This window comes from Argentina silus (assembly GCF_951799395.1).
Source record: "Argentina silus genome assembly, chromosome: X".
NCBI classification, from domain to species: Eukaryota; Metazoa; Chordata; class Actinopteri; order Argentiniformes; family Argentinidae; genus Argentina; species Argentina silus.
Window position 1 is genome coordinate 24,929,959 of NC_139653.1, and position 27,933 is coordinate 24,957,891.

Genomic DNA, 27,933 nt, shown 5'->3' on the forward strand with positions numbered 1-27,933 from the left:
GAGAAAAGAGAAGTGAGAAAGTGTGATTAATGTCTTACCTGCTCCAAAAACACTGTGTATTAATGATTACATGACCCATAACCTTGATCCCAGCTTTGGCTATCCGCTCTGGGCCTAGCTCTGTACAGTCACTTGAACAAACACAGTCAACACTGGTCCACCAGGATCACAAAATGATGTGTATGTACTGTATGTGTTGTCAAATGTGATATCTGGAATCCTCAGTATTGGTGATGTTCTCTCTTACCATATCTTACACAACTACCAACTCATTACATTGAACTCAAGCAATCACCATTGTAATGTATTCCTTTAATATTTCACTCGTTGGACTGTAGCGTCTTACTAACCATTGCCTTTGGGAGAACCCAATAACCCTGTTTGTGTGTGTGTGTGTGTGTGTGTGTGTGTGTATGTGTGTGTGTGTGTGTGTGTGTGTGTGTGTGTCTGTGTGTCTGTGTGTGTATATCTGTGATCAGCTTTCGAATGCCAAATCTAAAGACATTTTATTGAGAACTGTGGAATGTGTCTGTGAGAGCCATAAGCAAAGAAAAGACATTTCATATTTTGACCGTCATTAATATGTACCGTATTTTTTTTTTTAACTAAACCTTTTAAAATGAAGTTACGGGTCTCCGGACATGTTCTTGTCGCGTCAGACTCATTACTTTTTTTACATAGACTACTCAGTTGAAAACAGAAGGCTGCGCCACTACAGTGTCGTTCGTTCTGTTGAAAAAGGCTAGCTTTCTCGCTCGGAAATCGGGAAAGGGACTATGGATCGGTCTCCGTCCCTTCGTATGTCACACGTTTCTGTCCGTTCGTATGTCGCACGTTTTATCTCCGATATCACTGGTATAATTTTGACGAAATGTGGGTGAATGGTGTGTCTTGCCATACAGATGCGGCATTTACATTAAAATTACACTGATGGGGCCAATTTTTACGAAACGAAGAGATTGTTTAGGAGTTTCAAGGTGACGCCGATTCATCTCGTGATGGCGCGGCTAATGTAATTTTGTTGTTATCATTAAAAACGTCATATTGAAATCTGAAGATTGACTTGGCCAGTCAAGACCTTTCCACTTTTTGGTCCTGAAAAACTTCCTAGTTGCAATCTGCTTGCACTCGAGCAGACAAGATGTTTCTGTACATTTCACAATACATTCGGCTGCTGCCGTCAGCAGTTACAAAGTAAGAGAAGTTAGCAAGTTCTAGTGGCAGCTATACATGCCCAAACTATACATGCCCAAACACCCCCTGCACCATGTTTTACAGATGAGGTGGTATGCTGTAAATCTTGGGCAGATCATTTGTTCTCCAAACTTTCCTCCAAACGTTCCTCTTACTCTGGTCCATCATAATATTCCCCATATCTGTCCACAATACCCTTTTCCAGACCTCTGCATGCTTTTTAGGTACTTTTTAACAAACTGTAACCTGACCATCCTTTTTGAGGATAACTAGTGGTTTGCACCTTGCAGTGAAGTGTCTGTAGTTTAGCTGGTGATGTATTCTGCAGATGGTAGTCTCTGACACAATCATGCCTACCTCCTGGAGAGTGTTCCTGATCAATGGGACAGTTGTTTTGGGGTTTTTCTAAATTATGGTGAGCATTCTTTGGCCATCCACTGTGGAAGTCTTCCTTGGCCTACTAGCCCGTTTGCGACTGCTGAGCTCACCAGTGTTTTTTTTTTTCTTTTTAATGATGTTCCCAATTGTTGATTTTGGCTAGCCTAAGATTCCAAAATTACATGAACTATTATCCTTGGATTAAGATGGACTCAATTCAACTTATTGAGTGATTTGTTGATGACATTTTTGCATTTTAGTTAATTTTAAGAGTGTCATAGCAAAGGGTCTGAAAACTTATGTACATGAGGTATTTCTGTATTTCAATTTTAATAAATTTACTGAAATTTCAAAAAACGTGTTTTCTCTTTGTCATTCTGGGGTATTGCAATGACATCATTAATAACAGTATTTAGACCCCTATATTTGCTACAGATGATAGATGGTTAGATAGATGAGAATGTTAGATAAATTGGAGAAGGTTAAATAGATGGATGGAAAGATAGATAGATAAATAGATAAATGGCAGTGGATAGAATGTGAGATAGTCTTATGGTATAGGCTATAGATAGATGAGAGAAGATTAGATAGATAGATAGATAGATAGATAGATAGATAGATAGATAGATAGATAGATAGATAGATAGATAGATGAGAGGTTAGATAGATAGATTGATAGATTGATAGATATAAAATCTATGAGCAAGAACAATAGTTGGACTTGCTAAAGCAACTCCACTAATAAGTATGAGCAAGAACTGAAGCAAGTCCACTAATAGTAATACGTATGGGCACTAATAATTGCACTAATATTCGCACTAATAATTGACACTAATTTAAGGAGGGGCGGTACATCATTCGTGTGCGACAACATAATGTTTACTGTACTCTGTTGTTTTGATATACTCTCGATCGATGATTCTTTGATCGACTGCGGTTTCTTGTTGCTATGCAGGTGGATGTTCCAAAGAAGCACAGGCTGCGATGGTCACAGTCAATTCTACTTGCATTCTACTTTCACGAATGAAATTGAAAATAACAATCCACTGTTTGTTTTTAGCCCATAAACGGTCTATGGTTTCATGCCTGATGATGAGGGCTGCAGCAGATCAGGCAGAAAGTTACGAGACCATCTCTGGCATTGCCATTGCTTTGAAATGTATTGTCTCCCATCACCACAGAGTGTCGCCGTTGAGCCTAATTTAGAGGGATGCCCCGTCGATTTTCTCATCCTTGCAATTTTTTTCCTCCCTCCTCTTCTTGTGTACTCTCTGACTCTGGACCACCACGCAGTATCCTGAAGTCTATCTGCCAGTGTGGGGTTCGTTTAGCTAGCTGGCTATCTATCATGGCCGCCGGAGTCCAAATCTGACTGTCTGCTCCTTTCTCCCACTCCTTCTTGGGGATTTTCAAGGAATTATCCAGCATCTGGCATCATCTTTTTTTGTGAATAAAAAGTTTTCTTGAGGAATATACCATTCATGTCAATACTCAAATATGCAGCCACCGCCGAGAAAGGTGAGATTTTCTCTGTGCTTACAGTACGTTACTTCTGGGTGGATTACTCTACAGTAATCAATATATATATATAATATATGTATATATATATGTATATATATATATGTCGTTAAGATAGTTAGCTAGCGTTACCTGTAGCCTAGCTAGATGTTGTTGACTTGCTAACTAGCTAAACATTAAATTAAAGTAGAGCTATTGGTGACTGACAGTAATCTCGGGCTATATATACTACATCACATTTTCTCCTAGCCATTTTGCCATAGCACAGCCTGCTGTTCAGTCAGCCACTGTCACTTCGCAAAGCCTATTTTAACTGTCTGTAGTCAGGAGGATGGCGGCTAATATCTTGGGACCAACGTCAAGCCAGAACTAGTCACTAGTGGCAAGATAACAGACTTGTCTGTGGTGCGAGCCAGCTTGTCCCGTTACGGCTCTGAAATGTATGTTACAGCAGCACCTGCATGAAACGTCGTAGCTATCGATTAGGGTAAACGTATAACTAAATTACTTGATGGAATAGAAAACACTTTCGTTGCAAGTGTTGAGCTGGCTAACAACGTTCAATGGAACTGGACGTTTCAGACATAATACTCCAGCAATTAGACAGGCCCAACGTGTATTCTGGCCCATTGCCTGACAATGCTTACCTAGCTAAATTATAAAACGAACATTCGTTTTATTTAATTGGTGTCACAAGAAGATAATAGCTAGGCCAGGATTTCAAAACAAAAGCACGAGATCCAAACAACATAATGTTAGTAATAAGCTACCTCGCCGACTGACAAAGACAAATGTCTGACAGCCCCTACCGATGTGATGCTATATCGCGCTGTCACGTCTCGGCTGGTTTCTACACCTCGTAAATCTCCACTAAGAACCATTAATTTAACTGGCTAGCAAGGTAACCAGCTAGCTAATGCATGCCTTGTGATTGAGTGTACTAGATACACATTTGGTACAGTAACTGTCACAGTCTACACATTTCTTTGTTTGAACAGCAGCACAGTATGATGGAGCATTAATGCTTTTATAAGGATGGTTTAGCTCAGTCGTTTAACTATGGTCAGTCAGCGAAGGGTTGGCTTGGCTTCGACACTGCTGTCCGCATTTCCGATACGACCTATTCGTTGTGCGGTTATTACAGTACACATTCCGGGACTACACGTCATTACGACCACATGTAAAGGAAGATAATACATATACCACCTCGTACCTAGTAATTACATGGTCCATTGACCGTAGTGTACAAGTACAAGCTCTGTGTGTGTGTGTGTGTGTGTGTGTGTGTGTGTGTGTGTGTGTGTGTGTGTGTGTGTGTGTGTGTGTGTGTGTGTGTGTGTTATGGTTTACCTGATAAGATTGGTCTGACAAGAAAGACTACCCAGACAGCACACATGGATCGGATTGAGGTCGTCATTACATCTAAACTACGAGACATTTCTGATGCACTTATGTTGCATGTGTATCTTTTTCTCAGAGATCTTCTGTCGGTAATACATCAGAAAAAGTGCGTCTCTAAAGTATCTCCGGACCCGCTCATTTGTCGACCATCGGTTATACGTCATCACCATCTAAACTACTAGAAATGTGATGCATTTAGTAGCATAGATGTAGCATGGGGATCTTAGGGCAGGCCTCTACGCTAAGCTTTTCCCCAAAGAGCAACTTTGTTCCTAAGGTGAAAAATCTAGGAGCAAACTAGGAAATTTAGGAGCAAAAATAACAACAGATTTTTTTGTTCCTCGTACAGACCCTAACCAAGGGGTACAAAACGACGAGTCCTAGAGAGCCAATGTAACCTACCAATACATTTGTTCTAGCCCATTGGTTGTGAAATTCATTCAGGTGTATTAGTGTAATATAAAGATCAAAGCTATTGTTGGTCTGGAACAACCAATAGCCAACACAGCAGGTTTTCCTATCCCATTGAGGCCTGTCCTAGGCTGTAACGTCCATACTTTTCCCCTTCTCTTTTGAATAATGTTCCTGAATATCAGGAAAAGTGCGTCTCTAAACTATCTCCAGCCATTCCTTTGCCGACCATCGGTTATATATCAGCACTACATATGCCAGCTCCGTTACCAATGTTATTGTTTTTTTCTTCTACAGAGGCGCTCTTTTTATCCTACCATATGCCAATGTCAATTGCCCACATATTCTGTTACCCTGATGTATTACCAATGCTCTCTTCCTACTATAGTCTAGCCTACTAAACTGCTAAAGCAACTCATTCATAACTTCTTCAATGCAAACACATGTTGGCTTTCAAGCAAAATGTCAACTGATACAGGATTTCCACAAAGAGAGATGCAGTACAATGTACAGCCGCAAAGCTTGACGGGCCATGACACTCAACTCAAAACAACAGGAGCTTGTATATGTAGTGCCAATGGTCGGCAATAACCGATGGAGCGGCTGGAGATAGTTTCGAGACACACTTTTCCTGATGTATTACCGACGGAGGCCTTCTGAGAAAAAGATCCACATGCTATCTATCTATGCGACATACAGTTAGGTCCGGAAATATTTGGACAGTGACACAATTTTAATAATTTTGGCTCTCGACATGCAATTGTAGTGCAGACTTTTAGCTTTAATTCAAAGGGTTGAACAAAAATATCGTATGAAACGTTTAGGAATTGCAACCATTTTTATACACAGTCCCCTATTTTCAGGGGCTCAAATGTAATTGGACAAATTAACATAATCATAAATAAAATGTTCATTTTTAATACTTTGTCGAGAATCTTTTGCAGGCAATGACTGCCTGAAGTCTGGAACCCATGGACATCACCAAATGCTGGGTTTCCTCCTTTGTGATGCTTTGCCAGGCCTTTACTGCAGCTGTCTTCAGTTGTTGTTTGTTCATGGGTCTTTCTGCCTTTAATTTTGTCTTCAACAAGTGAAATGCATGCTCGATCAGGTTGAGATCAGGTGATTGACTCAGCGATTGCAGAATATCGCACTTCTTTGCCTTAAAAAAGTCTTGGGTTGCTTTCGCAGTATGTTTTGGGTCATTGTCCATCTGTACTGTGAAGTGCCGTCCAATCAACTTTGCTGAATTTGGCTGAATCTGAGCAGACAGTATATCCCTAAACACTTCAGAATTCATCCGGCTGCTTCTGTCTTCTGTCACATCATCAATAAACACTAGTGACCCAGTGCCATTGGAAGCCATGCATGCCCATGCCATCACACTGCCTCCACCGTGTTTTATAGATTATGTAGTATGCTTCGGACCATGAGCAGTTCCAAGCCTTCTCCATACTTTTTTCTTTCCATCATGCTGGTACAGGTTGATCTTAGTTGCATCTGTCCAAAGAATGCTGTTCCAGAACTGGGCTGGCTTTTTTAGATGTTTTTTGGCCAAGTCTAATCTGGCTTTCTATTCTTGAGGCTTATGAATGGTTTGCACCTTGTGGTGAACCCTCTGTATTTGCTTTCGTGAAGTCTTCTCTATATGGTAGACTCGGTTAATGATATGCCTACCTCCTTGAGAGTGTTCTTCACTTAGCTAGATGTTGTGAAGGGGGTTTTCTTTACCATGTGAAGGATCCTGCGATCATCCAACACTGTTGTCTTCCGTGGACATTCAGGCCTTTTTGTGTTGCCGAGCTCACCAGTGCGTTCTTTTTCTCTCAGAATGTATCAAACTGTTGATTTGGCCACTCCTAATGTTGCCGCTATCTTTCTGATGTATTTTTTTGTTTTTGCACCGTAAGGATGGCCTGTTTCATTTGCATTGTGAGCTCCTTTGACCGCATGTTGTGTGTTCACAGCAACAGCTTCCAAATGCAAATGCCACACTTGGAATCAACTCAGACCTTTTACCTGCTTAACTGAAAGCTGAAAGAAATAACAAAGGAATAGCCCACACCTGTCCATGAAACTGCTTTTGAGTCAATTGTCCAATTACTTTTGGTCCCTTGAAAAAGAAGGGGCTACATATCAAGCATAGAAACGGGATGTGCAACAATAACTCTATTTATTTTAGAATATAGAATAGAAGTTTGCTGTGACTCCAGTCTGGTCATTCAATAGCTGATGAAATGGAGCACGCAGGTGTGTTCTATCTCTTATGATTCCCCTAGCACTAGCTGCCCTTAATTATTGCAACATTACATTTGGGCAGTTCCGTGTAAAAGGACCCATGAGGACCAAAATGTGAAATTCATCAGAGAATATCAAATTGGGTGTCAAATGAAAGCTAAGAGTTATTCTTTGGGAAATGAAGAATAGGGATTAGCAAAGGCTTTGACTTCTGGTCAAACATGGAAAAGCATCAAAGAAAACATCTAGAAAAAGAAAAATCAAACATCAAACCTCATTAATGTTCAAGTATAGACCCCGGTCAACTGATATCAACATTTATATTTTGTTTTTAGGAAATGGTCTAGCTTCTGTACATTTAAGAATCATTGCCCAGTTTCTGGGTCGTTCAAAAACCCTCATACAGTGCCCTGTGTAAGTAATAGGACAGTGAAGCATTTTTCCTTATTTCAGCTCTACACACCAAATGCTTAAATCAAACAATTAATATGAGGTTAAAGTAGAGATTCTCAGCTTTTATTTGATGGTATTTGTGTACATTTTGGTTTCAGAAATTCAGAAATGTAACTACTTTTTATGCATAGTTCCCCCTTTTCGGTGTACCCAAAAGTCATGTGACATATTCATCAAGTTCTAGTGGAATCTATGCATGCCCAAACACCCCCTGCACCATGTTTCACAGATGAGTTGGTATGCTGTAAATCTTGGGCAGATCCTTTTTTCTCCAAACTTTCCTCTTCAATCACTCTGGTCCATGATGTCATTGAACTTATCAGTCCACAATACCTTTTCCCAGACCTCTGCAGACCTCTGCAGGCTTTTAGGTACCTTTTAGCAAGCTGTAACCTGTCCATCCTTTTTGAGGATAACTAGTGGTTTGCACCTTGCAGTGAAGTGTTTGCAGTTTGGCTGGTGACATATTCTGCGGATGGTAGTCTCTGACACATTCATGCCTACCTCCTGGAGAGTGTTCCTGATCAGTGGGACAGTTGTTTTGTTTTTGTTTTTAATTATGGTGAGAAATCTTTGGTCATCCACTGTGGAAGTCTTCCTTGGCCTATCATCCCGTTTGCAATTGCTGTGCTCACCAGTGCATTTGTTTCTTTTTAATGAGGTTACAAACTGTTGATTTTGGCAAGCCTATGGTTTTGGCTATGTTTATAAAAAAAAAAAGAAGAAAAAATCGGATTTTTCAGCCTAATAATGGCTTCCTAGATTTTGATTGACACCTATTTGGTCCTCATGTTGACAGACACCGATAGCAAACTTCAAAAGCAAATCCAAAGCCTAAAACCAATACTACACATTGACAGCTTTCTTATGCCTGCACAAATGATGTGATGGAACACACCTGACTCACCAGAAATACCTGTCAAGCCAATTGTCCCAATACTTTTGGGTACCATAAAATAGGGGGACTGTGCATAAAAGCTGTTGTAATTTCTGAATGGTGAAACAATATGTAAACGAATACCATCAAATAAAAGCTGATAATCTCTACTTTAATCTTATAGTAATTCATTGAAAAACCAAACTTTTGGAGTGTAGAGCCAAAAGAAGAAAAATGCTTCACTATCCCATTACTTACGCAGGGCACTGTAAAGTGTAAGATATTTTCAAATGTCTCTGCCTCATGAAGGGTGAGGATAATGAAAGTTAGCAAAAGAAAGAAGTATAGGTATACTTTAAAGAACACTTTAAACAACCTGATATCGATTTAGATTGATCAAATCGGTAACAGAATTACTGAAACTGAATTGGCTACATTCACTTATTGTACAGGTACAGAACCTGGTTTCTTCAGCTATCCCTGTGGTAGAGCCTTTTAAGGAACCCTTTCCGGTGTCTATTGTATATTTCTATCATCATCATGTGCAGACTGACATTCAAATCTATAAATCATGCATTTCTGTGGAGGACCCATTTAGTAATTCTGTCATTCTGTTACCGGATGTAAATCCACTTCATTCAAGGCATCATATGATAGCTAACACCCCACTCTTTCTGGAGACATATTTGAATCTTAATAGTTTTGAGGAAATGTGGTTACATACAAAAACTGGGAGATTTTAGGGTCATTCTGTTACCGAACATTAAAGCTCCACAGTTCTTAAAGTAAATGTGTGGGTTTTTTTGGGGTTTTTTTATTGTTAGAAGTGTTCTTTGCTATGAAGGGTTTTTGTTTGGCATACATTTGAAAGTGAAAAATGTAGACCCAGGGTCATTCTGTTACTGTTTCATTTATGATGTCTACACTACATAAGTTACAGTAAAGAGTAAAATTCACAAAATACAGTATACGTTGTCCCGCTGTCAATATTATGCATTTTGCTGATGCTATACTGATGAGCGGCGTTGGATACTCAGCCTACATAGTGCATATACACATACGTGCTGTCTGGGTGGTGTGTTCATGACAGCTCTGTGTGGGAGAATTGAGAAATGTACTGTATGCATTGTCTCTCCTGTGCATTATGATTGTCTCTTACTTACTGTATGTCTGTCTGTGAGTGTGTGATGTGTGCAACCTTCATGATTTTGTGAGTGTGTGTGTGTGTGTGTGTGTGTGTGTGTGTGTGTGTGTGTGTGTGTGTGTGTGTGAGAGAGAGAGAGAGAGAGAGAGAGAGTGTTTCTCATGCTCTTAATTACACTGCAAGAGAACCAATTACTGTTTTGGGTCACCCTGGCATGGTTTCCCGTTAATTATTGGATATTCGCCAGTGCCATTGGCTCATGGGTCTGTTAGATATGTTCTGGACAGCTTTGAGCATGTTATTTCACGCACACACACTCAAACTCAGACATTTGTACACATGGACAACCACCACACACACTATGCCCTTTTTACACTACTGAGCCAGGCCGAGCTGAGCTGAACTGTTCTGGTTACACCTCCACTATTGTTGCTGGAACAGTGCTGAAAGGGACAAAGTGAAAATGAAACATCCCAGCACAGTATCGTTCAGGCCAACTCTGTGTAAAGCCCTCTAAACTTTAGAGGGCTTTTAAGGGCTTTACATAGTCTAAAGGCTGGCCAGGTGGGGTGGGTTAACATGTTCCCTGCTGCTTTCAGGCATGGCAGGAGGACGGGTGAAGTCACTCTTCCCTGTTAAACCAATGGACCACTCCCTCATTATCATCAAAGTCGGAGATACTCCACAACACACAGATTGTGTTTGTTTGTGAGCCAGAGTGTGTGTATGGTTGTTCTGTGTGAGTGCGTGTGTGTTGTTTGTTTTGTTTTGTGTGAGTTTTTGTTAGTGTGTGAGAGTGTATGTTGTTTTGTCTAGAACAGTCATGATTCTCCCACTGTGTTGCTCCTGTGAATAGCCAGTGGAATTCTCCTGACATTGGACAATGACCTTGACAATGACTCTGTGTGTGTGTGTGTGTGTGTGTGTGTGTGTGTGTGTGTGTGTGTGTGTGTGTGTGTGTGTGTGTTCAAGTTCAAGTTCAAGTTCAAGTTCAAGTTCAAGTTCAAGTTTATTTGTTACGTCTCATACACGAGTGCAGGGAGTAAAATTCTTGGGCTCGGTTCCTTGACAATGCAGCATACAAAAATACAAATAATACAAATACGCAGTAGTGCAATGAGGTAGGACAAGACAATAAGTGACAGTGCAAGATAAGTGAGACAAGACAATAGTGACATAGTACAATATAAGTGAGACGGTTGGACAGTGACGATTGTTGGGGACACAAGACAGTAAACATGACACAATTCCAGTATAAATAGTAGAGTAAAAAAGTAAAGTGGTTCAGTGGAATTTCATTATTATTGCACTGTGCCGTTGGTGTAAGAGGTGTTGTTAAAGTGACTGTGCTGGTAGAGTCCATTCTGTGGGTGTGCTGGGGGTAAAGTCATGTGTTCGGGGTAGGCTTGTTCATGAGCCTGATGGCCTGGGGGAAGTAGCTGTTGGAGAGCCTCTGAGTTTTGGCCCTGAGGCTCCGGAGGAGGCTCCATCTTTTGGACAGCAACAGTTCAAACAGGCTGTGATTGGGGTGATTGGGGTGGCTTTATATGTCCTGGATGGAGGGAAACTCACATCCACTGATGTGCTCAGCTGTCCTCACCACCTTCTGCAGCGCCTTGCGGTTGAGGGCGGTGCAGTTGCCGTGCCAGGCAGTGATGCATCCCATCAGGATGCTCTCTGTAGTGCCCCTGTAGAAGGTCCGCAGGATCTTGGGCCCCATGCCAACCTTCCTCAGCCGCCTGAGGTGGAAGAGGCGCTGCTGAGCCTTTTTCACTACCTGATTGGTGTGCTCCTCCCAGGTGAGGTCGTCGGAGATATGGACGCCAAGGAACTTAAAGCTGTTGACCCTCTCTACTGCGGACCCGTTGATGGCGATAGGGTCCTGTTCCCGGTCTTTCTTCCTGAAGTCCACCACCAGCTCCTTGGTCTTGTCGATGTTGAGAGAGAGGTTGTTCTCCTGGCTGTACTGGGCCAGGCGGTCGACCTCTCTCCTGTAGGCCGTCTCATCACCGTCTGTGATCAGGCCAATCACTGTGGTGTCATCAGCGAATTTGATCACAGAGTTGGAGCCATGAGTGGCCACGCAGTCGTGGGTGTACAGGGAGTAGAGGAGGGGACTCAGGACACAGCCCTGGGGGGCTCCTGTGTTGAGGGTCAGGGGGTGGAGGTCTTTGAGCCCATTCTCACTACCTGTCATCGGTCCGCATAGGCTGGAGTTGAGGCCTAGGTTCCTCCGCTTGGTGTCGAGCCTGGAGGGGACAATAGTGTTGAATGCTGAACTGTAATCAACGAACAGCATCCTCATGTAGGTGTTCCTCTTCTCCAGGTGGGTGAGGGCGGAGTGCGGTGGCGATAGCGTCGTCAGTGGATCTGTTTTGCCTGTAGGCAAATTGGTGAGGGTCCAGGGTGGGAGGGAGCATGCTGCAGATCTGGGCCTTGACATGCCTCTCAAAGCGTTTGCTCACGATGGGAGTGAGAGCAACAGGGCGCCAGTCGTTTAGGCATGCTACCTTGTTCTTCTTCGGCACTGGGACAATGGTGGATGACTTGAAGCAGGAGGGGACTATTCCTGTGGAGAGGGAGAGGTTGAATATGTCCGTGAACACACCAGCCAGTTGCACTGCGCACCCTCTGATCACCCGGGCTGGGATGCCGTCTGGTCCGGCCGCTTTGCGGATGTTGATGCGCCCGAACTGCCTGCGCACGTCTGCTTCGGTGATAACCAGGGCGCTGGCAGTGCTGTCCGTGGTGTGTGTCCTCTCTGGTGGGATGGCGTTGGAGTTCTCGAAGCGGGCGTAGAAGCTATTCAGCTTGTCTAGGAGAGAGCTAGCTGCACTAGCAGCGCAGCCAGGTCTCCCTTTGAAGTCTGAGATGGTGTGTCGCCCTTGCCACATGCTGCGTGGGTTGTTGCTGCATAGTTGTGACTTATTGTCTTATTGCTGTATTCCCGTTTGGCTACCTTGATCACTCTGCGGAGGTCGTAGCGGGCTTTCTTGTTGCTGGTGATGTCACCGGATTTGAAGGCTGTATCTCTCGCTGTGAGTGCAGCTCTGACTGCGCTATTTATCCATGGTTTCTGATTTGGAAACAGCCGGACAGTCTTTGTGTGGACAACTTCCTGAATTCCATGTTGTATGAATCCCATGACTCCTTGCGCGCGCGTGTGTGTGTGTGTGTGTGTGTGTGTGTGTGTGTGTGTGTGTGTGTGTGTGTGTGTGTGTGTGTGTGTGTGTGTGTGTGTGTGTGTGTGTGTGTCCATAAGGAGACAGATTTCTTAAAGCTTGTGTCTATACATGTTTTTGTGTGTGTTAATTATACATAATACATTTATGACTGCCTTGTTTTATAAATTGACTGGCTGATAGACTGATTGATTGATTGATAGGTAGATATATTTATTGACTGAAAGATTAACAGATTTATAGACTTTCATTGATTGCTTATTGACTGATCATTTCATTGATTGATAGACTGACTGTGTGTTCCTCTGCAGGTAAAAGTGACGCAGGAGTTGAAGAACACTCACACAGAGCAGATGACCAGACTGCACCTCAAACACCAGACAGAATGTGACCTATTGGAGGACATGAGGTACACACAAACCAGGGGAGGCTGGTGGCGGCAGAAATCGAAGGAGGGGCTAATTTTAATGCATGGAATGGAATGAGGAATGTTCACACTTGTTTAATGCCATTCCTTATTCCATTCCATGCATTACAAATAGGCCTGTCCTCCAATTTCTGCCTCCACTGACACAAACATACTGTACACTCACACACATGTTATAAAAGAAAAAAAAATGCAAGAAGAGATAAAAAGCATGGAGTGAGAAGGAGGAGTATTAAAGTACACACTGATCCAGGTTGTGACGAAGGAATTTCCTGCTGCTTTCCTGCCCCCACCTCCCCCTCTTTCGATTGACAATGCCACAGCTGGAAGTCATAATGGGAATACTCTCTCTCTCTCTCTCTCTCTCTGTCTCTCTCTGTTCATGTTAAGGAGCGTTTGACAAGCGTTTCTCTCCTCTTGTTTCTTTTTCTTCTGCTTTTTTCTCCATGCTTTGGAAGAGCAAGTCGAAATATTCAGCTCTGTCATGTTTGGGGTCGGGGGTCTGTTAGCTCAGGACAGGACCCTTAATTTCATCACTCGTAAAGAGAAGCAAATGTGAGATTACTGCATCTGTCTTAGCAGGACTACATGACAGTAGAGTGTGTCTGTGTATCAGTATTTGTTTGTAAATTTTGTGTTTGCATGGCTGTTTGTAATTTGGTGTGTGTGTGTGTGTGTGTGTGTGTGTGTGTGTGTGTGTGTGTGTCTTAGGCTGCACAATATATCATATAACTATCGATAACATGTGCAATATCCATATCACCAGAGGCTGCAATATTTGTTTTTATTTGACACACTAAATAAAACAAGAATGTGCTTGAGATGCACTTGACTTACATTTACTGTCTGCATGCATAGATTTATTTCATTTGGTTATCTTACTCAGTTATTGTTCTTTACTTTGACACTTCTACCATGTAATCTGGAAGATGTGGAAAAGTGTCCATACATTCAAGTGTTTCATATATCGCAAGAGAAATCGGTGTTGCAATATCTAGCAAAATTATCACAATATGATAGTTTGTCTATATCTTGCAGCCCGAGTGTGTGTGTGAGTTGTTCTTTGAGTTATATCAATAATGTATTATATACACTATACAGCTTACCAAGGTGTACACAGTGCAGTAAGCTGAATTTTCAGTTAAATGTTTCAATTCTCAGTAAATGCAGAGTATCGCAATATAATGCCGTATTGTATTCTAATGTATCGCAATAGTATTGTATCGTGACCCATGTGATACCGATCGCATTGTGAGGTCCTTGCTAATACCCAGCCCAATTGTGTGTGCAGGCAGTGTTCACCTCCCAGCTTGGCAACAGAAGGAACTCCTGCCTCTTCTCTCAAACTCTCATATCTGTGTGCAAAAGGCATTGATTATTCATGAACACACACATAATATTTCCAGGCAGTTTTGATCGTACAGATCGTACCGCTGGTGTTGCTTTTACGGGAGAATCTCATTTTACTACAGTGTTTCATTCTCTGTTAGGGACGATGGGATAATGTGTTACAAAATAATGCCATTTTCATATGTTTTTCTTTGTTTCAGTTCTTCTTTGCACGTCACGCATACACACACACACACACACACACACACACACACACACACACACAACACACAACACACAACACACACACACACACACACACACACACACAACACACATACACAAACACACAGATAACACCCCCACTGCCTGTTGTGGAGTCTAATATCCCAGTCCCAGGAAAGAGAGAATAGTGACAGTCGGAGAGATAGAGTGTGTAGAAAGAGAGGGAGATGGAGAGGGGGCAGTGGCTTTAATCCTCCCCAGAGACAGTCCTGGTGACAGAGTTGGCTTAGGATAGGAGATGAGAGACGAGGAGAAGCAGGAGGAAGATGATGAGGAATAGCTCAGTGAGTCAACTAAGTTTCCTCAATCCAGCTACCTCTGCAATTGCCTTATGTCTACCGTACCAACTGTACACATAGTCACAGACACACACACACCTCCATGTTCACTCTCCCACACACACACACACACACACACACACACACACACACACACACACACACACCCTATAGCATTGTAGGCTGATATTTAAGCAATATCATATGAGAGGGTGTGCTATATCATGGATATTGGAACGGCGGTGATGTGGTCATGTTGACCATCACAGCCATAACCAAACCAAACCAATCATTCAATCAAACAATAACTGTTTGGAATGTGGTATTTCTGCAAACCTACAATATCCTAGATATAGCACACCCTCAAGTGTGGAGTGTGCTGACTGGTTGATCATTCTGGAACGCATTAAATATGACAGTAGTTGGGGATGCAGGTTAGTTGATTGTTCTGGAACGCATGGTCTAATGTGATTGGCATGGCAACCCAGTAAACAAATCTCTACCTGGCTGGAGGTTTTGGAGAAGTGTAGCAGCATAATGATGACAAAAACAACCATGAATGATCCATTATTATCAGAATCCTTCCATTGGTCTAGCAATGTTTTAATTATTGAAAAACCTGTTTTATGTATACATAAAGAGTGAATTAGATCAAATCACAATGCTTCATTTGATCAAATCGTTTTATAAACATTGTAACCAAGCTATTATAGGCTTATGACAGCATTGTAGGCTAATATGGCTTATGTGCTTGCCTAGAGGCATACTTAAACCTCAATAGCCACTTGTACACTATCATACTATACTCAAGCTAGCCAGTGTGTGTTCGCATTAGGGAAATGTAAAGCAGAGAGACTCAACCAGCAACTATTCTATTTCCTATTTGCAGCACATCTCGACATTCACTAGCAAGTTACTCAATACATAGAGTCCGAAGTTTGCTATAATCGGCACCTTGTAACCATTTTACAAATCGTATAAAAGTAAATTTAATTATTATAATTATTACATAAATAAATTGAAAGCCTTTGAACCCCAATTGTCAGGAGGACAGCGAGGGACATGTGTTGGTTTGGCCTGCTAGCTACTCTGACTGATGTTCATCACACTGCTACTCACCTGTTGTTGTGGAAATGATGAACTGTATATAGTTTTAGTAAATTAGAAAACGTTCCTGTTAATTAGCTCTGTTTGGAGTTCTCATCCAGTGTCACTGTGGGCCCATTGGTGATGTGAGCACTGAAATGTGGAGTGAGGGAGAGATTTTTTTTTTGCGCCTCTCTGGACAGTCTCGGTCGCACATAGGGAAAAGGCATGGAATGGATTTCGCTCAAGCAAGGTCCAAAGCTCTGGTTTTGTAAAGTCCTTTTTATTTGTTTTTTAATGCTTTATCTGGATTTAAACTGTATCCCCATTTAAGGTTATAAGAGCGCTCTTAATGGGTTTGTGAAACACTAGTAGCAGGTATAGCCTACTTGATATTTTTCTCTTATGTGATTGATTGAAAAGTACTTTTAATAGGTTTTCTACTGTGATTGTTTTTGGTAATAATAATATGTTGTGATCATTTTGATTGATTAGTTTTAATAATAATGAATAACCTTACATTGCTTGTTTCAGCAATCTTAAATAGTTACAGTGTTTTTCATGATTCGTTTTACAAAAGCTAAACTACACAGTTATTTCAGAGTAATGCAGATCTATGCTTTTTAATATTACCTGAATGGGGGCAACACCAGTAAATACATTGGAATAGAATTAAAGTCTAATAGTATAATCTGAAAACAGTCCTACATCACTTACACATATACACATACACACACATGCTACAGTTAAGAGGGAACTCAGGTCCTATATCTATCCAAAAAGCTACAAGAGTTCCATTTAATAAAGCATAGGAAAAGTGGGGTTACATATGGAGGCACTGCTGAGATTAAGAAACTACGGTGGTATCTAGGACTGAACTGTGTGTGAAAGCCTCAGATTCATTGCTATAGAAAAGCACTAGTCCACACTAGTCTAGCACTAGTCTAACCAAACATGGAAGTGGACAAATTAATAGAGTGGAGGAAATGGGAACATGTGGACCCTAGGTGCTCACTAATAGTAGTCGGAGAGGTTGACCCTGCTGAAGTAGAGGAAGTATTGAATGGGAAGTTATCTCTCTCTCTCTCTCTCTCTCTCTCACACACACACACACACACACACACACACACACACACATTTGATCACTCCCTGTGCCCTGTTGTCTATTCTCATTATGCTAAGGTAAGGCCTGCTGAGAGGCTGTGAAGTCTGAGATCTAGAACCTTATAGGCTCTGAGATGTAGTCTAATTTGCATAGATAGATAGGTACTTTATTGATCCCAGAGGGGAAATTAAGGCGTTACAGCAGCTCACATCACAAACAACAACAATGACTGGTAGAACATGTTCAGCAGAGTCCTGCACACGCCAAAGGACCTGAGCCTCCTCAGGAGATAAAGCCGGCTCTGGCCCCTCTTGTACAGGACATCTGTGTTACCAGTCCAGTCCAGTTTATTGTCCAGGTGCACCCCCAGGTACTTGTAGCTCTGGACCACCTCCATGTCCTCTCCCAGGATGGAAACAGGAGACAGGGGGACCCTAGTCCTCCTAAAGTCCACCACCATCTCCTTTGTCTTGCTGATTGAGTAGCAGGTGGTTCTGCTCACACCACTCAACAAAACTGTCCACCAGTCCTCTGTACTTGGTCTCCTGACCTCCACTGACACATTCCACAATAGCAGAATCGTCCGAGAGCTTTTGCAGATGGCAAGTGTCTGTGTTGTGTCTGAAGTCCGAGGTATAGAGGGTGAAGAGGAAGGGAGCCAGAACTGTCTCCTGGAGGGCACCAGTGCTGCTCACCACCCAGTCCAACACACATCCCTGCAGCCGTTTAAACTATGGCCTGTTGGTCAGGTAGTAATCCAGGAAACAATGGGAGAGTCCACCTGCATCCTCAGCAGCTTATCCGCAAGTCGTAAGGGCTGTATGGTGTTAAATGCACTGGAGAAGTCAAAGAACATGACACCCACAGTGCGGCCAGCCCTATCTAAATGGGAGTGAGCTCTGTGTAACAGGCAGATGATGGCATCATCCACACCAATGTCTGCCTGGTAGGCAAACTGCAGGGGGTCTTCACCAGGGGCCTCATGTGTGCTAGCACCAGTCTTTCCATGGTCTTCATGATGTGGGATGTCAGGGCTACCGGTCTATAGTCATTCAGAACACTGGGGATAATTTTCTTTGGTACCGGTACCAGGCAAGATGTTTTCCACATTGATAGGACGTTTTCCAGACTGAGGTTCAGGTTAAAGAGGTACTGGAGTACTCCACACAGCTGGTCCGCGCAGACTTTGAGCCCCCTCGGGCTCACACCGTCAGGGCCCACAGCCTTCCTGGTGCGGAGTTTCCCCAGCTCTCTCTTCACCTGAGCCGTACTGATGAAGACACTGGAGCGGGGAGTGGTGGGGGGGTCGTTGGCTGTGGCAGTGGTGTCGGGGGACAGAATGATGGGGGGTGCTGAAGTGTCACGTCTGAGGTTGCTGTCTGGTGACTCTGGTGCCCTCTGGCGCTCCGGGGCCAGTGCTCTCCCAATCTACCAGGATTCATTTCACCTGTGTATGCTGTCTTGTGTTTGTTATATGTAACCTGTGTGTTCCCCATGTCTTTGTCGGAGATTCTCCCTGTCCGTATGTGAGTACCCTGTCTGCCAGTCGGTTTTTGTATACCCAGTTGTTTACCCCATTGCCCTAGTTTTACCTCATTCCACTTATTAAGTGAGTACCTTGTTTACGGAGCTTGATTTTCTCCACTTTTATTTGACCCTTTTTCCCCCAGTGTTTGTTTATGTATCGTGCCCTGTTTACCTTATTAAAGACATTTCCTGTGATTAACATTACGCTACTCGTCCGAGTATTTCTCCGCACTTGGGTCCACCGCATCATCACTTGCTAACACTGAAGAATTTTGAAGTGAGGAAATGGTGGGGCTGGAGAAGGAGGGGAATGGATTGGAGGTGTGAATGGAGTCAAGTAAGTTAATTTAATCTTATTTAAAAGTAGCTGTTGTATTTTACTGTGGCTATCCTGCCCTAAGCACTGGGACCTAGTTTCTATTGAAAGCCATCTGTTTGAAGCCGACTGCTCTTCCTTTCTTTTAGCATTGTGACTGCCAGTGGCCCCTGGTCCGAGCATAGATTAATTTTTGTTATGATGACTGATGGATAGATGATTCACTCACTTAGTCAAATGTATTTGTTGTAAGTCGCTTTGGATAAAGGCGTCTGCTAAATGCCATAAATGTAAAAAATGAGTCAGAGGGGCTGGAGAGGGAGAGGAAGGATGGGGTGGAGAGTCATTGGTGGAGCTGGGGGGAGGGAGACAATGAGCCCCTGAGGCAAACCTGTTGAAAAACTGATTCAACTCGTTCCCCCTGTCTCCAGCCACTTGCGGGTCGTTAGCCTGCTTGTAGCCGGTGCTCTTCCTCACACTGCTCCACACCTCTCGTGTTGTTGTCCTGTAGGCTGTCCTCCATCTTCCGCCTGTAGGTGTCCCTGCTCTCCTTCAGCTTCTCGTTAAGCTTCCTCTGCACCTGCTTCAGTTCTTCCTTGTCACCAGACCTGAAGGCTCTCTTCTTGTCGTTGAGGAGGGCCTTTAGGTCACTTGTAATCCAAGGCTTGTTGTTGGGAAAACACTGCACCCTCCTAGTAGGTACGGTGTTCTTCAAACAAAAGTTAATGTAGTCCGAGATGCCATGTGAAAGACCATCAATGTCCTCCCCATGTGACTCACAGAGAACTTCCCAGTCTGTTGTCTCAAAACAGTCCTGCAGAGCCTCATCAGCCTCCTATGTCCATCTCCTCACAGTCCCAGTGGTCACAGAGTGCTGCTGGACTAGAGGCTCATTCATGGGCTTGAGTTGGACTAGGTTGTGGTTCGATCTGCCTGGGGGGGGGAGTGCTGTAAAGGTGTAGGTGTCCTTCACATTAGCATAGAACAGGTCCAGTGTTTTGTTCTTCCTAGTGAAGCACTTCACAAACTGGGAGAACATTGCCAGTGTTTTTGTCAGGGTGACATGGTTAAAATCCCGGAGATAGCAATGAAAGCACTGGGGTGCAGGGTCTGTAGTCTCACGATGACAGCGTGCATAGTCTCACACGCTACCTCCGTGTCGGCAGAGGGGGGGATATATGCGACCACAACAATAACATGTGAGAACTCACGTGGTAAATAATATGGGCGAAGTCCTACGGCCAAAAGTTCGATGTCCAGGCTACAGACGCTTTCCTTCACATTAATATGGCCAGGATTGCACCATCTGTTGTTGACAACTACAGCAACTCCTCTGCCTCACTTTTTGCCGCACTGACGGTGAATCCGGTCCACCCGCACTGTCTGAAAGCCCTCGATGGTGGTGTTTGCCTCAGGAATAACCTCCTGCAGCCATGTCTCCGTAAAACACATGACCACATTCACTGTATTCCCTCTGTCCTTTCACCAGTAAGCTCACTCGCCGTAAGCTCTTCCATCTTGTTGCCCAGAGATCTCACGTTGCCCATGATGATAGAAGGAAGATGGGAAGTATCTTATCTGGTTGTGTTGTTCAGTTCAGCCTTCTGTCTGGATTTGGGCTCTTGTGTTTAGCAAAAATGGGGAATGAGTGTCTACTGTCCTTTTCAAGACCCCCATAGCCTCCTTCTTTACCTAAATTAGGCTCAGACCCACTCACACAGACACACATACTCACACATGGTCACACATACAATTATGTCACTACTGACCCATTTTTCCTTCTGTATTTAAAGAACGCAGGGGCAGCATTGTGTGTCTGTGGCCTTTTATGTAACACAGCATCTGTCAACTCCTTATTATGTGGCAGTCCTATCAGCACACACAAACAATGAATGCCTGTTCATTGGCAAGTTTTTCTCTTTTTTTGTTTTGGTCAGTGACATTCTGTTAGATTGAGAATCACAAGTCCAGGATTTCACTAGTCCAGGACAAAGAAACAACCAACTTTACTCAAAATGTCCAGAACTGTCAGGTTTACTCTCCATTGGTAAAACTGACGACCACACCTCATTGGAGGACAACTTTGTTATCAATTTGATTTCATTTTTATTATATTAATAGTTTTTTTTAAATGATTTTGTTTTCCCCATTTCTGTTGCTACTGGTACATACACACAATCTGCTGTTGGAAAAAGCCTCACTGAGATTTGAACTCAGGATTTCCTGTTTACTAGACAGGAGCTTTAACCAACTAAGCCACGGCACCAGGTGGCCCAATGTAGCACTGGGGATCATTAGTCCAGGATTTCAATATTCCATGACAGACACACAACCAGCTTTACTCAAAATATCCAGTACTGTCACGTTCACTCTGCATTGGTAAAACTGATGACTACCCGCATTGGGGAACGACTTTGTTATCAACTTGCTTCCATTTTTATTATATGAATATCTTTTTGGAGATCTTTTGTTTTCCCCATTTTTGTTGTTACTTGAAAACACACATGCCGCTGTTGGAAAAGGCACCGCTGAGATTTGAACTCAGGATCTCCTGTTTACTAGACAGGCGCTTTAACCAACTAAGCCACGGCACCAGGTGTCTAACCACAGAAATGAGACAGACCTAGCTAGTTTTTAAGGGAGTTTCAAACCACAAGCATTTGTAAAATGTGCTAAAATAATTGTGCCCCAGAGACCAGAGAGCATATGCAGCCATAGAAATTCATAGAAGGTCATGTGTCTGCAAAGGCAAACAAACCCCATTGTATATTGTGCAACTCAAACCTCTTTTGAACCTTTTGGCTTTAAAAAGTTGCCGTCCTCCCCGAATTGGTAACTCTTACAGCCAGCGGAATATCGACTCACAAAATATCATTCCCAAATTTGTTAGGCCAGTGGTTCTCAACCGGTGGGGCGCGAGTAGGCTACAGGATGGAAAACACGAAAAATCACGGACTCACTGGCTATTAGTAGACCTACAAAGGAGATGCAACAGATTCCCCCCCATGTCGGAATGCAAGTGGTTGGACTATTATAACACACAAACAAATCAACCACAGTTTCATTTCAAATCTACCAATACAGGGGGTAGTATTTTGAGCCTGTGACGCGACGTCACGTAAGTGCTACTATATAAGCGTCCTCACACGCGTCGTAGCTCCATTCACTCTAGTCTAGTCTCTTGCCAAGTTCGCTTGTGCCAACTCTCGCTAGTCTATCTGTTATCAATCTCGATATCGATTTACTTAGGCCTATACTTCAAAACCCAAACAGTCTTTTTAAAGACTAACCCCACAAACAGTCTTTTTAAAGATTATCCCCATCTCAGCCCTAGCCAGTAATTTTTTTAACTGCTAGGCGTGCACTTGGCTAACTAGCTAGCAACTTTTTCACCATGTTGCAACACAACTATACGACCCACGCGACTAAGACACACACACACTCACCCACTCACAAAGGACTACAATTGTTAAGTCTTCAAATAAAATCTGCATTGCCTGCAAAATGGTTATTGTGTACTGTTGTATTAAAGATCGTGCCTAAGTCCCGACTGATTAGCCCCCGATACTAGTCTCTCAACATAGCCACACACGCACACATCGTTACATCATAGCCTAAACTTTATTGAAAACACAACTAATCCACATCCAAATTATTTCAAAACCAAACAAAAATGGAGAGATTTCTAGTGAGGACCAACAAGGCAACCGACGCACCACCAGCTGCAAAAAAGCTTCGAAGGTACGATGAATGAAATACCGCAAATACCGCAATCGTGCACAAATCAAGGATGATTTGAGGCTATGTTTATCAGACATTGCGCCAAGAATTGAGGATCTTTGCAAGGCAAAGCAGGCTCAGGTCTCACATTAACATCGCCAACCTGCAAGCTTCTGTAAAAAATGCAGATGATATGCCTACTATTAGGCCTAGTAATAATAACAATAATAAAGCATAAATTCATATCAGAGGTCTGGTGCCAATTCCCAATTATAGCAGTAGCCTAGTAATGATAATAGGCCTACTGATGATAATGATAATAATAATAATAATAATAACCACAACAATAAAGCATGTAACCTCATATAATTATATAGCAATAGCCTAGTAATGATAATAGGCCTACCACTACTCATAATAATAATAATGCCTGCAAGCTCACATTAGAAGTCTGGTGCTACTGCCAATTATAACAATAGCCTAGTAATGATAATAGGCCTACCTACCGCTACTGATGATGATAATAATAATAATAATAATAGTGTGGGCCTAACAATAATAGCCTAGCCTAGGGCTATCTATCTATCTATCTATCTATCTATCTATCTATCTATCTATCTATGCAAGGTGGTGTAGTGGGGGTGGCGCCAGGAAGGGGGGGGGGGGGGGGGGGGGTGTCGCCGGGAGGAGGGGAGGCCCCAACTGCAATGAACCAGCTTTGGGGGGGCCCAGCTTGCAAAAGGTTGAGAACCCCTGTGTTAGGCTATAGGCCTACTGCATTAGCCAACACCCCTACAGCTGCATTCATAGCTAGAATGAAAAATCACCAGAACCTGTAGTGCTGTGTATATAATGCAATAATAAAATCAAGTATAAATTACACATTGTAGATTATAGGAATACGTATTTCATAGAAAAAAATATGTTTAATGAGCCTTTATATACAAAATAAAAAGATGGTTGTTTGAATCATGTGATCACTGCGAGATTTACACACCACAAGGAAAACGTAGGCCTAGCCGCATTTAGCGTGTGGCAGGTGTTAATTCCGTCCCTGCAAGTTGTGTGGCAGTACAAGGATATTGTATCTCCAACGCATGAATACAGAGCGGAGGCATTCACCAAAGCACCACAAAATGTCCAATAAGAAAACATATTTAGCTTTTCTCTGATCTGCGGTGCTTTATAGTTTGTATAGACAATCCTTAACTCTGCATGTGGATAGTTGTTTAAAAGCCTAATTTAACATTTTCTCTCCATTGGATATCCATATGAGTTGTCTTGGCCTATACTGTCAGTGTTATGTATGCTGCCTGTAAATGCCTTCCCCCGCATGCAATTGCGACTATGCAACTATTGTGTTTCTACTGCTACCTCTACCTTATGTTATTGTTTTATTATGACTTCATTGTTGCACTGTAGAGGAGCTAGCGTGCCCACAGCATTTCATTATACCGTCTACAGCTGTATTCTGTGTATATGACAAATCAACTTTGATTTTATTTAATTTGATGTCGTGATCATATTTTGTCTCTTCAAAGAATAGGCTATGTAGAATTTAATGCAGTTCTGTATGCATTTGTAAATAGTAAGACCATTGAAATGAGAAGAGGAATGTTTAGTACACACATACTGTAGCACAAGTTGTCTCTGAATGCAATGGCAAGTTAGCTACTAATTTTTTCTATTGCGAGACAAAATGTAGGTGCCACCAAATGAAAAAAAAGCACCAGTGCCACCAGGGGAAAAACTTTGTCTGGAGCCCAGTGAAAGTTGCCAAATTCCAGTTCTTTAATCCATGGTTATATTGGGAGTTGAAAATAATATAACCCTATTTTGTGCACTCATTTCATTGAGGAAATCTCTCAAATTGGGATCATTTGCTTTAAACATCAACTCAAAAGATAATCATAGATTCAATGTTAGTCATTCTACCAACCAATTCATAAGATAGCAAAATACATGATACGTGTTTCAAATAAGATCTTTTTGGACTGCAGAAGAGTAATAATAGTACATTCAATACCATTATTTGTGTTTGACTATTTTTCCAAGTTGACTGTAAACAAAATGATAACCTTTGTATGCAATAGAAATGGTGATATGGTGCTGGAGATCATGAATGTGATGTTAAAAATGGGTGGTGTCCCTTTAAATTAACATTTATGTATACCATTTAAGAAATACTGAAGCATTGGTGTATCATTTTTTATTGCTGCCATATTGAGCAAGGCCACCAATTGTGACCAATACCGTAATGCAATCACCTACTACTATCAGTTTATTGTAAACCAAAACACAGCAGATTTCTATATACAGTGCCTATAGAAAGTCATCATACCCCTTTGAAATAGTTACTATATTTGTCGTACAGCCTGAAATCAAAACCCATTTGCACACCTAGATTGGAGAATATTTGCCCATTGTTCCTTGCAGAATTGTTCGAGTTCAGTCAAATTCCGTGGTGAGCGGCGATGGACTGCTCTCTTCAAGTCCATCCACAGATTTTCTATTGGATTTAAGTCAGGACTCTGACTTGGCCACTCAAGGACATTCACCTTTCTATCCTTAAGCCACTGCGTTGTTCTTTTGGCGGTATGTTCAGGATCGTTGTCGTGTTGGAAGGTGAATGACCTGCCTATCTTCAGCTGTCTAGCAGAGGTTGACAGGTTGTCCTCAAGAATTTGGGTGTACTTGGCAGCATCCATTTTCCCTTCAATCCTGACCAATTGCCCAGTCCCCGCTGAAGAGAAACATCCCCACAACATAATGTTGCCACCACCATGCTTCACAGTAGGTATGGTGTGTTTTGGGTGGTGTGCTGTGTTTGGTTTTCGCCAAACATAGCGCTTGGAGTTCAGTCCAAAAAGTTCAATCTTAGTCTCGTCTGACCATAAAACGTTTTTCCACATGGCAACACAATCTTCCAGGTGTGTTTTTGCATAGCACAATAGCACAAGAGTGTGGCACTTTTTCAGAAAAGGCTTCTTTCTTGCTACCCTGCCATACAGGCCAGCTTTGTGTAAAGCTTGTGAGATTGGTGTCACATGCACAGACAGACCAGTCCCAGCCATAAAGACTTGTAAGTCCTTCAAAGTTGCCTTTGGCCTCTTGGTAGCTTCTCTGATCAATGTCCTCCTGGCTCGGTCATCCAGTTTGGACGGACGGCCTGATCTCGGCAAGGTGTTGGTGGTGCCATACGCCTTCCACTTCTTAATGATGCTCTGAACGGTACTCAGAGGGATAGCTAAAGCCTTTGAAATCTTTTTGTAGCCTTCACCTAACTTGTGCCTTCCTACAACTTTATCCCGGAGGCCTTTTGAAAGTACTTTTCCAACCATGGTGAATTCTTTGCAGAACCATGCACTTCTAGTAGTGGAATCCTCAAGAAACAGCTGGTTTTATTCTGAAGTAATCAAAACCACTACAATTGATGTCAGGTGGGGGGCAATTAGCCTGGTGTTTGATCTGGAAGTTGATTGGTTGCACCTGAGCAAGTTTATAATGGTATCCTCTAAGGGGCTGATCACTTAACCAAACCAGGTATTTCACTAATTAATTTGTAATAATTGTCCAGAATCTTTTAAAAAAAATATTTTCACTTTGATGATGAGGGTTATAATGTGTACATACAGCTCAAAATAGTTAGATTTGATTTATTTTAATTTCCAGGGTGTAATGTGACAAAAGGTAAAGATTTCAAAGGGTATGATGACTTTCTATAGGCACTGTATATATATATATATAGAGAGAGAGATTTAAGGGTCGATAACACTGTTTGGTGATTCCATCATCATCCTTTGTTTTCTCTTTTACCTAGAGAAAGGCTACATGCACAATCTGCAGACAGAACAATGTTTCTTCTAGCCACAGCCAAGTCTTACTTTGCTTCCCTCTAGAATACTATGGTTGTCTTCTTCGCATGCTCCGTGTGTTAAAGGCACTGGCCTGAGCACAGTGAGTACAGTGAATGACTGAGCCATGTAGATCCAAGTTCAGATATACAATAATTATGTAATGGTATATCTATGTTTGGATTCTCTGCATTCCTGGGCTGTGATAAGGGGCTTCTCTGTTGCTGCCGACCGGATGTTTGGGGAACAGAGGGGAAGAGGGAGAGAAAGGGATAGTGGGAGAGCAGAGGAAGGGTGGACAGAGGGGTTGTAAAGGGGTGGGGGTGAGATTGGAGGTATAAGGGTGATGGCAGAACGAATATTACTTGCATAACAGTGAGGAGTCCACTCACTCAGCCTCATGGCAATGGGTTTAAAACTATAATCAAGAATAAAAACACTCACACTGAATACTAGACAACATGGATAGTTGAGGATAGGTCAGGATAGTTGAAAAAATGGGGAGGGAGAGAGTATGTCAATTGCTAAAACACACACAAAGTTTTTCTGTCAATGCTAAAAACTCTCTGTTTTTCTTTTTAGAACATACAGTCTGAAGAAGGGACAGTTGGAGAGGGACTATGCACAGGTGAGATGCTTCTTCTGTGTTCAAGCTAAATGGATATATATAGAGGCTAAATGGACAATTCACTTCTTTGGTGAATTAGCCCATGTAAACATATGTGGGGTGTTACCGCCAAACTTAAAGGGATAGTTCACTATTTTACAACTTACAGTCAGATGGTTGAAAGTAGTTTATAGGCCAGGAGAATCCATGGTTCAGAGTTGTTTAAATAGCCATTAATAACTCCAGCTAACATTTGTCACCGAACAATGGCAATGATTGGGAAACAAAAATTACCTCAAATTAACTCTCTGACTTGGTTGGAAGTTACTTTGAGGTGATTTTGTGCCCCTTACTCCCATTGCTTTTTTGTAAGTGGTGGCTAAAGTTAGATGAAGTTAGTAATGGTTTCTCCTGGGCAATATACTACTTTTGAGGGAAGGCGTAAAATAGTGAACTATCTCTTTTAAAGGGATAGTTCACCCAAATTTCTAAATCACATATTTTCTTCCCTACCCTGAAAGCAGTCTATAGATAAGGACATACATCAATCCCAATTCAGCATTTAGCATGCCCAAATCATTTCAAAGTGAGAGAGACCAAGGG

At 42.4% G+C, this 27,933-nt stretch overlaps 1 protein-coding gene across 1 annotated transcript in view; it reads left to right on the plus strand.

Annotated features, from left to right (window-relative positions):
* The first annotated feature begins 2,961 nt into the window (after positions 1-2,961).
* The window catches only part of fchsd2 (FCH and double SH3 domains 2), a 71,944-nt gene continuing 46,972 nt past the window's right edge, over positions 2,962-27,933 (plus strand). Inside the window, exons 1-3 of the mRNA XM_083696021.1 lie at positions 2,962-3,090; positions 13,108-13,205; positions 27,306-27,351. Coding sequence (XP_083552147.1) covers positions 3,070-3,090; positions 13,108-13,205; positions 27,306-27,351 — 165 coding nt within the window. The 5' untranslated portion in view covers positions 2,962-3,069. The remainder of the gene's footprint in view (positions 3,091-13,107; positions 13,206-27,305; positions 27,352-27,933) is intronic.